Source organism: Ursus maritimus, unplaced genomic scaffold, assembly GCF_017311325.1.
Source record: "Ursus maritimus isolate PB19 unplaced genomic scaffold, ASM1731132v1 scaffold_10, whole genome shotgun sequence".
Taxonomy (NCBI): Eukaryota; Metazoa; Chordata; class Mammalia; order Carnivora; family Ursidae; genus Ursus; species Ursus maritimus.
This window is the reverse complement of record NW_024423344.1, coordinates 2,963,766-2,977,349: the sequence shown is the minus strand read 5'-3', so window position 1 is coordinate 2,977,349 and position 13,584 is coordinate 2,963,766. Positions and strand designations below refer to the sequence as shown.

At 40.8% G+C, this 13,584-nt stretch overlaps 1 protein-coding gene across 3 annotated transcripts; it reads right to left on the bottom strand.

Moving 5' to 3' along the window:
* Positions 1-4,275: 4,275 nt before the first annotated feature.
* On the bottom strand, positions 4,276-11,522 carry SAP18 (Sin3A associated protein 18). 3 transcript variants are annotated; one of them, XM_040621332.1, is made up of 4 exons: positions 11,274-11,522; positions 11,001-11,110; positions 4,946-5,068; positions 4,276-4,689 (listed from the first exon to the last, which is right to left on the bottom strand). In XM_040621332.1, the coding sequence occupies exons 1-4, from the start codon at positions 11,493-11,495 to the stop codon at positions 4,533-4,535; spliced, it is 612 nt and encodes a 203-aa protein (XP_040477266.1). In that variant the 5' UTR covers positions 11,496-11,522; the 3' UTR covers positions 4,276-4,532. The 3 variants fall into 3 exon arrangements, with proteins under 3 accessions (XP_040477266.1, XP_040477270.1, XP_008690349.1); XM_040621336.1 differs by having other exon boundaries at positions 11,280-11,522; XM_008692127.2 differs by having other exon boundaries at positions 11,299-11,459.
* Positions 11,523-13,584: the final 2,062 nt, after the last annotated feature.

Here is a 13,584-nt window from a genome sequence, read left to right as displayed (position 1 = left end):
CAGGGCCTCACGCACAGTGCTACTTTCCCCTACCCGCTCTGCTTAGCTAACACCCTCTCATCCATCTGCCCTAGATGCCTGATGTTTGTGCACCACCACTGGCCCTTTAAAGGAGAGCAATATTCTGATTTTCCTGGAAGAACTCACAGTCCAGCTCCAGCTTCAACCAAGCAGTATCACAATCCCTGACCGGCGTGGTCAGTGATAGGCATATGAACTGTGAAGTCAGCGAGAGCCAAGTCTAAGACTTGGGGAACTGCTGGGAAACACTTCTTTTCTGGATGTGCAGAGACGCACACCTGGAACTCCTGGCCACCATCTTCTCACCGTGACAGGAAGGGAGCCCGAGCAAGAGAGAGCAGAGGTGTGACAACTTGGAACCTCATCATCCAGCTGGGCCCACAGCCAGCTCGCTCTAGCCCGGGACTTTTCTGTTAAATGCTTCATAAACTGTGCTATGCTGGCTGGAGTTTCCTTGTTATCTGAGTTTCGGTTGATCTGTTTCAGGTCTCAGGTTAAATGTCATTTTACCTTCCCAGTCCCAAAGGTCCTCCTGTAGTTCTGAGCACCATTGTCATCCTTCACAGTACTTGGTAATTTGTAAGAAAATATTTGAGTGTAGATTTAATTTTTAGCTCTACTATTGGACCATAAACTGAAAGGCAAGGATCTTGTTTGCTTTTGTTCATTACGCAGATACTTAGCAACTCAAGTTCCTGAATGAATTTGTGATAACAACAAACACTGAGATCTCACTATGCTAGGCACAGTTCTAAATACATTTGTGAACCAATTCTTAGATCTGGGACTTGTCCCCTCTGCCACTTACTGCAGTTCTCCCCTAGATTAGTGCAGCAGCATCGGACATTCCTTTTTATCCTGAACTCCAGTCAACAGTACTTCAGTGCTCTATTGACTGTTCCTTTATCATGTTCGTGCCTTTGTTCACGCTAGATCCAGTTATCTGGAGTAGAACTCCAACCTGAGGTGTTGGACAGCCTTAAATGCCATCTTCAGTAGTGACTGTCTTTGTCATGACACTTTCCCCTCCACCTTTCATCGTATTTACACTTCCATGACTAGACTGTAAGACCTTTCCGAGAAGGATCCGTATCTGGGTCAGATTTATCTGTGTACCGCCAGGCTCACAGCAGCTACTATCAGGTAGGCACTTTCAAAATGTATCTTATCTCCTGGCACAGTACTGGAAAGTGAGAGGAGTTAATCAGGAATACTACAAATTCTGACAGCTCCCAATAGTCACTCTACACATTTTGAAAATGCCTCAGGAGGTTCACCTCATTCACAATGGAAATTGCTTTCATCTCATCAACTCCTCTCTGAAATTTTCTTAGGAACTGCTAGCCTGGACAGGAGATTCTGACAGCCGAAGGCACAAAGCAAGGGGACAACCCCCTTTTTTTTCTTCTTCGTAAATGGCTCTTCGCTGAATATTCACCTTCAAGCACACTCAGCACCATTTCATTGGCTCCTCCCAACAAGCTTTCCAGGCTGGTAGTAATGAGAACACCTTTCTACAGTAATGATTTTTGCTTAGCAAAATTATCTTTTAGTATTTAATACTAAAATTGCTTTTTAGACTTTAGCTTATTCTCTTCCTATAGGGGTAAGAAAATCCACGAATAAACATACTTCCTTCAGGCTTGTTCCACTGCAGACTCCCACGAAATTACAGCTGTCGACAAAACCACGTGTATCCAATCACTAGAACACAACTCGGAACACACAGTCCTTGTTCGGCTGCTCAGAACCCCCAAATGGAAGCTGGGACTGTACCATTTAAGATAGGCTTCCTGGTTTGTATAAAAGCCTGCTTCTCCCCCTCCCCCTGCTTGTGCACACTTGCTCTCTGTAGAATAAATAAAATCTTAAAAAAACAAACCTGAAACCGGTCCATACTCGAGACTACACCACGTTGGCAGAAATCCGTTGCGGAGAATAACTTCCCTGAACGAACAGTAATCCAGTGGTGTGGGGGGAAGCCAAGGTGCAGAGTTGAGGATAAAGTAAACCTGAAAGAACACTATTTTCGGAAATGTATATTTCAACATGTTTGGTCCCTAGGTTCATGTGACCCACTTGCGACCCGTTAGTTAAAGTAAGCTTCAACATCAACTCTAAATGGGAAAGAGTCTCTGCAGCTCGGTTGGGAAGGTTCAATGAGGAGATACACAGTCAAGTTCTCCCGGCCAGCACAGCCCTGCACTATTGTAATTCTGATAAGCTGTTTTAGGGTGTGGCTTTCTCAGAGTCTAAGAAGTACTGAAGTCTGGAACTTGATTGAATAGAAAGAGGCAGGCTGAGTTCAGGTCTTTATTGAAGAATAACAGTTTAAGTTTTAGAATTTTAAACCTAAGCTAACAGTGTAATAGCTCTCTCCCCCTCACATGCATACCCACGCTTGCGCACACATGCACACACCACCGTTATCTCAAACATCACCTGAGCCAGTGATTACTGTGGGTGTAATGGTCCCAGTCACGTTTTGTAATATCTGAACATAAACGTAACCGAGACTCCCTGTTGAAAATCTGGTAAATAACTCAAAATACCAAGTTCACGTACACAGTGAGGAAACTCAAAAGACAGGGAAATCATAGGCAACTCAGGAGCTAGAATACATATTCCAAAGGGAAAATTTCAACTCCAGAAATTCTTAGGAGCAAGTGAGGCAGTCAGGATACTAAGGACTGAGCACGGCACTGTCATGGTGACCATTTATTTCTATTTTATATTTGAGGAAACAGCTCAGTTACTTACCCATAAGCCATACTTACCAAAGCCAGAGGTAAATAAGGACTAAGTACAAGTCGTCTGATTCTTAGCATTATAGTCAGTAATAAATCCATCAGGCAGTCTTTAACTGTACTTTTGGTAGAAGACTAAAATCTTTAAAGGAAAAATGCCATGTTGGAACCAAGCAACCTGGAACCAACCAGTAGCTTTAAAACTACTGGGAGAATAACCTGGAACTACAGGAGAGCCCTCATCGTAGTTCACGCCATATGAAAAACTGGCTTACGAAGGTCCTGTATTTAGTTCCTGCCGCCTTCTCCGCATAGTAAATCAGTTTCTTCCCCACAAATAGGAAGGTAACCATGGCTCCTCTTCTCCAAAAAAAAAAAAAAAAAAAAGATTTAAATTACTTTTATGACTGGCAGAACTCAAGTCTATCTAGTCCGAAATAAAAAAAATCTAAGGGTTTGGGGTAAACTTCAGAGAAGAGGCACTAGGTCTAGGTTCTGGGCTGGTCTCTGCGGCCCGGTGATGGGCTTTGCAACAGGGACACCAATTCCACAGAACCATTTCATTTAAAAGGCTGCTTCTGTATGTACAAGATAAAAGGACTGTAATCTGACTGAATCACTGCTAGCATCTAGTTTTTCATTTTGAAATACATTTTCCATTTCCTACTGTACCAGACTATGGTAATTTAGGCTCACTACACACTGGCCACACTCTAGAAACTTCAAATTGGGAATGTAATGGAGCCACAGAAGATATGGCTCCAGCTTTGACTACTTTATGGCTAATAGCTAGTATTTACTGTTTCTTATAGGTCAGGCCTCTGGAAATACTTAATCACCACAATCCCATGGGCTGTCCTCTCCATTTTACAAATAAAAACAAACAGATTCAAGTAACTTGCCCAAGACTGCAGAGCTCCTGGTGCAAAACTGTTTAGCCCAGCTGGTCTTAACCACGACGCTTACGACTCTCCAGATACTCAGACACGAGCCAGTCCCCGGCACTGGTAACACTGTGTGCCAACAGCCTCTGTTTCCTCAACTTCACCTCAACCCTGGCTCTGCTCCTGGGTCTTAAAATTCCTCTTTCGTCCTTCCATTTTCAGACTTTCAAGGTAAACCTTTCCACCTTTACCCTAAGTGCTAACCCTTGTTTCCTCTACACTTCAAAATGCCCTATTCTCCCCATTTTTCGAACATAAAAAGCCCTCACCGTGGCACCCATTCTAACTTTTTACATCGTGGTAACTTGCTTTAGGCAGGCCCATCTCCTCAGCACACATGGCTTCTTCAACTTGCCTCAGCTCATGCTATTCCCAAATGCCACCTCATCCTTGTTCTAACTGCAGGCAACAGTCCAGGCCACAAACTCGCCCTCTATTTAACCCCAGGGCTTTCTCACTCTGCCCCATTTTGGCTTAAATACACCATCCTCCACTATTCAGCATAAACCCCAAATACTACATTAAACCCTGTTCCCATGCCTTCATGAATTTTCACACTCCAGTTGATTGCACACATATATTTAACAATACAGTTTTACAAAGGATGCTAAGAGCACTTTTCTTCATATTTTACGGAATGACCAGAAACATACGGACCTTCTATTAATATCCATACCATAGCACAGCCAAATCAAATTCCTAAATAGACGCGTTACAATTTGTTTAGACTTTAAAGGCTTAACGGCAATGATGAGGGGAGGAAAAAGAATTTATTTTACATAACTGAATGAAAAATAAGTCAAGAAATAGTAAATAAAATTTAATATGGTCTCATGCGCCCTGAAGTAGGTGGTGCCCGATTTGGAGGTGTGATTGCTATGTCCAGATAGTCTCCTATTTGGAACTTCTGCGACTGCAGGGTCATGGAGTCATCAGTCCCCTTCCTCCCAGACATGGTGCTGCCAATCTCCTTTACTCTGCAGAAAAGGAGACCCAACTGTTAACGGATCACAAGTCAATGAAACTAAATATGCACTGAAAGTAAACATGGGACTGGATTTGCTCCATTAACTTACGGCACAGTTAAAAATTAATTACATTAAGCTAAACCAGATACTAATGAAATTTATATTCCCCCCCACCAAAGAGGTTCATTAAAAGGGGTTATCCCTATTAATTAAAACATATAAAAACCAAAGAGATTATAGGAATTAAAAATTAAAAGTTACCTACCGATAGCCAGGCCTTTTAGGATCTGTAAAAACAATTGCAAAATTGAAGTGTGTGCCCTTTTTTCTAGCTTCTGGGTAGACTTCTTTTACTAAACTAGTCAGTTCTTTCAAAGTTGCATCCATCCTGAATTTTTTTAAAAGAAAACATTACATTTGATTAATCAACAGTATAGTGATAATATAACAAGAATACTGACATATAATGGGTTAATTATGTGTATCTGAATTGTGACCTGTTAATGACTGTGGCTGTCAAGGTCTTAATACTTGAGTTATTTTATTTTATATTATTATTTTATTATTTTATTTATTTATAGAGTTTATTTTAAAGTAATCCAACACACAACATGCGGCTCATACTCCCAACACTAAGGTCCAGTCGCATGCTCTACCTGAGCCAGCCAGGCACCCCATATTTGATTTTAAAGCAGCTAATAATCCTATTTGCCCCCATAAACTCCCGTTACCAGCCTCAATGATTGAAATGTTGATGAATTAAAGTCAGGCTATTATTAGTGCTAAAAGGGACTTCAGGGATGGGAATGTAAGCTGGTGCAGAGACTCTGGAAAACAGTATGGAGCTTGAAAGTTAAAAACAGAGCTACTCTACGACCCAGCAATTGCACTACTGGGTATTACCCCAAAGATACAGATGTAGTGATCTGATGGGGCACCTGCACCCAAAGTTTACAGCAGCAATGTCCACAATAGCCAAACTATGGAAAGAGCCCAGGTGTCCACTGACAGATGAACGGATAAAGATGTCGTATACATACACAATGGAATATTATGCAGCCATCAAAAAAGGCGAAATCTTGCCATCTGCAACAACGTGGATGGCCTAGAGGGTATTATGCTAAGTGAAATAAGTCAATCAGAGAAAGACAATTATCGTATGATCTCACTGCTATGCAGAATTTAAGAAACAAGGCAGAGGATCATAGGGGAAGAGAGGAAAAAATGAAACAAGATGAAACCAGAGAGGGAGACAAACTATAAGAGACTCTTAATATTAGGAAACAAAGTGAGGGTTGCTGGAGGGGAGGGGGGTTGGGGGATGGAGTAGCTGGGTGATTGGGCAGGGTATGTACTGTGGTGAGTGCTGTGTGTTGTAGAAGACTGATGAATCACAGACCTGTACCCCTGAAACAAATAATACATTATATGCCAATAATTTAAAAAAATAAAAAGAAAAAAGAAATACACCAATCCAAAAAAAAAGGGGGGGGGACTTCAGGGATTACATCTGCTCTCTTTTGTTGCTATGTAACATCTTATTGGCCTAGTGATTTACTTCTTTAAGAGTAACTAGCCCAAATTAATCAAAACAATTAAAATAATTGTACTTCCTTATTTCTAAAGCATGTACTTTTCCACATTTCATCATGTCTAAAGTTGGAATGCATCTTAGAATCAATGATAGGAAAGCATTTTCATAAAGATGTAGTATTTTTTTCTTTCTAAGGTGGAATCTTAAGAGTTTTACAGTAGATACAGCCATAAAACCAATGAAACACGAAATTTTCTTTAGGACTAAGCATAGGTTCTTTTCACAATACATATTCTTGCCCTGCAAATATTTATGTGAACTCAGAACTTGAAACAGTCCTTTGAGTTACTATGGCACAATCTGGAAAAATCTTTCGAAATATTAGCATCTTGGAAACAGAAACAAACTAGAATAGTATAAATTTTTATACTTTTCTTTCATGACAACAGGAAGAATGAAATGGATGATGAGGAACTGAAACAACTTTGCCTACAGGGGGCTATAAAATTAAAATAAGGGACACCAGATACTCTTGAAGAGCATTCCCCCCAAAACATGCCCTAGCTCTCTCCTAGTACAACCAAAACTGCCATCACTGTGGCGTCTGGGTGCCTCAGTCAGTTGAGCATCTGACTCTTGATCTCAGGGTCTTGAGTTCAAGCTCTGCATTGGGCTCCACACTGGGTGTGAAGCCTACTTAAAAAATTTAACAAAAAATACCCTACCGTCACCCACTTCACTGCTCAGGCCATAAACCTGAAAGCACTGTTAAGTTCTTCCCATCTCCATCTGTTGTTTCTATCTCCTAAATATAGATCATATTGTTTTCTCTATTCCCCACCATTACTGATTTCTACCTCATTTAACTGCCTTTGACTCATCTCCATCTCAGTTTTTAAAAGTTTCTGTATAAAACTTTTGTCACACAAGCGACTCCTGTTCCCACCACCAGGGTAGGAGACCAAGCACCGGGAAAATAGCAAAGAGCACAATGCTTTTCCACCAGAAGCAGCAATCCCAGGATATCAACCTACTGCATTAGTTTGCAGGTGCTGGGGTTGCCAAGACAGACACAACTCAAAGGGAACAATGCTTTACTAGCACTGAGAAAAGAGCACAAGACCTGCTTCCTAAGAGTGTGGGTCCCCCACAGCCAGCAGGTGCCACCCTATAGCTGATGCCCAGATAGTCTGCATGCACCCTTCTTGTGCTGCAGGTAAAAGACCCCTGAGAACAGACACTGCAGGTCAGGTGCCATACAGTGGCACACGGGCAGAACAAAGAACACATCAAACCCAGAACAGGGAAAGATACTCCCAAACACACTGGCCCAGCACAGGCTGCAAGGGCTCTTTATCTCTTTGCAAAAAAAAAAACCAAACCAAACCAAAAACACCCTTCTAGCCCCAGGTCACTCTTATGTGGCCATGCAAGGAAGGCGTGAGAAGCTGTACATGACTGCCTTTCTCCACTTGACACATGTTCATGTTATTTAAAGAGGGGTAAAAGCCATATGCAAAAATGTAATAAATTACATCTCAAATCTCAACAACCAGAAATAACCAGTGATGTTAACATCATTGTAGGCATCTTTTTTTTACTGTATACATGATGCTACAGAAAAAAAATCTTAAGATTATCAAGCATATTATACATACTGAGGTTATAACACAAAACTGTAATTCATGCTTCATATTATATGTATTTTTAATAAAACTCACGTTTACTTGAGTTTAACAGAAGAAAAAACAAGATTGAAGGAATTATAAAATTTCAAATAAAGATTCGGTTACCCTTATCACCTCCTAATTTTGTAACTTTTTATTTACTCTGTCAGAGTCCTATTCTATTCTGCAACACTTCCCTGGCTGTTTTAACTCTGTCCCCATGAAGTCTGAGGCAACACTGATTTTTCTTAATCTGATCTCCTGATGTTAATTATTCTGTATCAGTTATTCCCTGGTACACCTTACATACTTACGATGTGTACAAGAAAGGGTTCTCTCTTCCTTTCTAAAAACACTTTCCATATTGTCATCTTGTTCCTAACAAACTTACTGAATTTCGTTTACATCTATTATCAGTTCTGACAATGAATCTCCTACAAGCTTCCAACCTGAGGACCATCTCCCTAGACCAACAGTTGGGAATGCCAAGTGTTACATTCTGACCACTAGTCCAAAACTTGAGTACATGGATGAGGAACGCAAGAGCTGTCTTGTGGCTGAAGTCTTTGCTGTATGACTGTGAGGCTGTTTTGTGTGTCAGTTTGGCAAAGCTACAAACTCAGTTATTCAATCATACTAACGAAGGTGTTACCAGAAGGTACTTTGTGTATGTAGTCAAAGTCTATAACCCGTTAACTTTAAATTATCCCAGATAATCTGAGAAAGCCTCATACAATCCATTTGAGTAGGCCTGATTCAATTAGTTGAAAAGGCCTTACAAGCGGAGCAGAGGCTTCCCTGAAGAAGAAATTCAGGCTGCTGTGGGCAGTCTTAGCTCTTGCTTAAGAATTCCAGCCTGGCCCTTCCTTAGAGCTCGCCCCATAGACTAGGGACTTAAAGGTGTCTAGGCAGCCCTCAGAATTATGTAAGCCAATTCTCTGCAATAAATCTCTTCATATAGATCTACTGGTTCCGTTTTTTTAGCTGAACCCTGATACAGCTACCTAGGTACTTCTCTTTCAATAACCTGTTTAATGACCACCCAAGCACAGGAGACTGACCACTCCTGTGGTGTCTGGCTTGTTTCCCCAACTCCACACAGTGCCCTAAACTTTGGCAACCTCAACTTGTTTCTGCTATGGTCCTCTGGACTTCACTCCTTTTTCTGACTTATCTTAGGGCTGCCTATTTAGTCCCTCAGTCTACTTCTACAAACAGAAAATTCCCAAGATTTGTTGACTAATCTTCCTTCAATACTTCTGGAAAAGGGGGCAGGGCTCTGTGCTGTCACACCAACCACTCAGTCTTTTAGAATCTTTGTCTTTGGCCATCATTTTGAGGTATAATATAAGGTTGTCTTTCCTTATTTGGTTGTAGTTTAGGGATAGGACAATTTAGGGCAGAATTTTTCTGCAATTTTTTTTCTGGATTAGGAGTAGAGGATCTCTGGAACAATCTCACTCTGCCATTTTCACCCTAAAGTCTTACCTAATTAGTACTTATTCATCTGCTTTCTCCATTAGACTGAGCTTACTGCAGTACCTTTTTTACTTCATACCCTCAGAATCTAAGCACAGCACCTGGCAAATAGGAACTTTTACTGCTGTAAGAAGTATACATTTTAATCTCCAAACAGAGGTTTTCATCAATACACGAGTAACAGTTCTTCCCCATAAGTTAAATCGACCTTCCTGGAACTTTATCCTGGAATGATACTGAACTAAAATCATACTACATAAATTTAACAAGTACCTACAAAAGACAAATAAGGTCCCAATCTTTAAAGAATCGAGTTCTATTATGCTGGGCTGACAGTTTAAAATTACACACCTTTCTGGGACTGTAAAATGGTGCAGCTACTGTGAAAACCAGTTTGGCAGTTCCTCAGAAAGTTAAACATATAACAACGATACGATCTAGCAATCCCACTTCTAGATATACACCCAAAAGAACTGAAACCAAGGAGTCAAAACAGATAACTTGTATACCCAGGTTCATAGCAGCGTTATTCACAAAGCCAAAAAACGGAAACTCAAGTACCTATCAACAGAAAAGTGGATAGACAAAATGTGGTGTATTGATACATTGAAAATTCAGCCATAAAAAAGAATGAAGTTGTGTTACGTGCTACAACATGGATGAACCTTGTAAATATTATACTAAGTGAAATAAGCCAGACACAACAAATATTGTAATGAGTCCACTACACGAGTGGACACAAATATCTAGAATAGGCAAATTCATATAGAGATAAACTAGATTAGAGTCTATCGGGGGAAGAAAGGAATGGGGAGTTATTGCGTATTGGGTACAGAACTTTTGCGGGCGGGGGGAAGTTTTGGTAATAGGTAATGGCTGCACAATGTGAATATAATTGATGCAACTGAATCACAGACTTAAGACATCACAATAGCAAATGTAACATTTTATATATCTTTACCACAAGACATTTTTTTAAAACTTATTAACCTTTCACTGCTACTAAACAGCCATTGTGATGTCAAACTAAGGAAATGTACGCAGCTCTAAAGATATAATTGCACTATGTAATGGCTCTATACAGACTTGGGGGTATACAAGATACACGTTAAGAGATAAACATTCAGGGACAGTCTTCACGAAACACACATCAAAAGCTTTTCCATTAAGCACCAGGTCAGAAATCAATTGGTTTTTTTGATTTTTTAATATTTTAGCACCCAAGGCTTAATATTACACAGAAATGCTCTTGAGGATAAATATCCCATGATTCCCCTTTACTACGTTATTCTCGTACCATTTATTTGACAATGAGCCCCTTAATGGCACCTACTGCATTTTATTTATATATATATATTATTTTTGTACCAAGCCGCCACAACAGTGATAGCAATCCTGGGTGTGTCAATTCTTCACAACCCAAAACTTTGAACGTTAAAACTAACAGTATTACAAGATGGGCGAATCCCTTTTTACCTAACAGCTAAAACCTCTAACTTTCTGAGACCTAGGCCCAAAGACCCCGAGAGAAAGCAAAACCAAGAAGGATATGTCTACACTGGGAGAGGGAATTACTTAATGTTAAGGCGTGACACCCCCACTCCCGACTGACCCGCCCCCGCGCCCCCCTGCGCTCTCACCAAGTGTAGATCTGCAGCTCGCTGGACGGTACGTTTCCGCGGGAAAACTCGTCCATTCGGTGGTGGCGACCGTTATTGGTGGTGAAAACACGCAGCAGCAGCGGGCACGTCTGAGACCGAGAGGAGGAAAAGGAAGGGCAGAAGTTAAAGAAAGCGGCTGCGAGTCCGGTGCTCGCTTCCCCTCGGGAGACGCCGCGGCCTCCGAACCGCCCGGGGAGGAAAATACCGCCGCCTTTCGCACACATGGCGCGCTCTCCGCCCCGCTGGGCCCACCTCCACCTCTTTCCGGACCCCATACTTTCTCCCGATCGATCGGTTTCTCCGGTTCCTTCTTAATTTCCTCCTGGGTAACGCGCGACTCCACCGCCATCTTCCTCCTACGGCCCGCAAGACGCTCGCTCTGACCTCCGACCCCGGCAGCAAGCATGAGAACGAAGTCTCTCGCGAGGAGAAGCTCGAGGCTTTATAGAAGACCGGGGGTGAGGGGCGGGGCATTTGCTGGCGCAGGCGCACTTTACTGTGCTGGCGCGTGAGCCCGGGCCGGCCGCGTCTGCGTGTTGCGTCCCCAGAAAAAGGCGGGCGTTGGCGTCCGCGGGGCGGAGCTTCTGAGGGATGCTGTCTTTGGTGGGCCTTTGGTGGCCTAAGAAATGATGGCCTGAAATGTTCACAGACCAAATGAGCTTGTTGTGGCATTTTTTCCCACGTACTGAATAAGTTAACCACTCTTAAGAGTGGTACAGGAGTTAAGTGAGGAAGCAAAAACATGACTTTATTAGCAAAGTGGATCCCTGAGTGAAGACAGAAGAGGCTCTGCAAAGCTGAGGGGAAGACAGAATGCCTTGCAGTAAGTGCTCACGAAATAATTACTGATCTGTACTGGGAAAAAGTGAATTGGACTCGTACCACGTCACAGTGGAGCAAAGACCTAAATGTGAACAGCAAAACTAGAACTTTGTGGATATAACATCATAAACGATCTTCATGATCAATGGATTGGAGCACCAAGAAAAAATAAATAAATAAAAAGCAAATCCCAGGATAAAAAAAAAAGGAATACGTGATATAAAAAGCACTAACCAGAAAAGATTAATAAATTTGACTAGATTAAAAAAAACCAAACAATAACAAAAACACAAAACCTGACCTTCAAACTACATCATAAAGAAACACATAAACCACAGAGTGGGAAAAAATATCTATGATGCATGTGATTGACAAAAGCTAGTGTCCAGGATATATAAAGAAAAGGAAAGATATCCCAATCGAAAATGGGTAAAATAATCAAATAAGTGCATCTAAAATGAAGAAATCCAAATGACCGATAAGCATATAAAGTGCTCAAACTCATTACTAATCAGGGAATGCATTAAAACCATAGTGATTGGCTTTAATTGATTGGTTTGTAACAAACTACTCACTAGCTTAGCAAAAATTAGAAACTGACAACATTTGTTGGTAGACTAATGAGAATTTTCTAATACTCGTGGTGAATGCGTAAACTGTTATACCCACTTTGGAAAGTAGTTTAGGATTATTTAGTAAAGTTGAAGATATGTATACTTTAGATCTAACAATCCCACTGCTTGGTAAATACCTTAGAGAAGATCTTGCTCAAGTGTATCCAGAGACATCACAAGAATGTTCTTAGCAGTATTGTTTGTAAGAACAAAAACCTCGGAACAAGCCTAATTATCCAACACAAGGACAAGAGTTCAGTGAATTGTGGTGTATCATACGGAAACAAAAGTACCAAACAGCAATGGAATACTATACAGCAACAAAAATGAACAAATTACAGCTACATGAAGCTACAACTATGTGAAACAACATGAATTTTATATGTGAATCCATTTTTATAACATTCAAAAGCAGGCAATACTAAACTATACTGTTCAGGATGCATTCCCAGGTGATAAGACTATTAAAAAAAGTAATGAAGTAATTACCATAGAAGTAAGACTGGTAATTACCTCTGAGAAAAGAAGACCATGATGAGAGTGAGGGAGCACAGAGGAGGTGTTTCTGGAGTGTTGGCAACATTCTTTTACCTCTGTGGTGGTTACACAGTTTTATTTTAAATCATTCTTTAAGCAGTATGTTTATGTTTTATACTCTTCTGTATGAATGCTATATCTTGCTATTTAAAAAAATGCCCTCCCTAAGAATGTCTATCAATTGATTAAAAAAATACAAACAGTCCAATAGAAAAGTTGGCACAAGTCATGATAGGCATTTCATAGAAGAGAAAGCACAAATTACTTATAAACATATGAAAAGATGTCCAATCACATGAATAATCATAGAAATGCACATTTAAACCACAACAAGGTAACATTTCACTCAGATTGGCCAAAATGTATAGATCTAACAAGTATGGGCAAGGGTACGGAAAAAATGGAATTCCTATAGACCATTCTTATCCACCGTGGAAATATTGGTGTTACCTAGAGAGACTGGCTGTGTGCACACCTTAGGACCCAGCTATTCCACTCATATTTGTACACCCAGAGAAACTGTTACACGTGAACACCAGGAACATGTTGAACAATGTTCAAACATTTATTCTTAATAACTAGAAAAAATC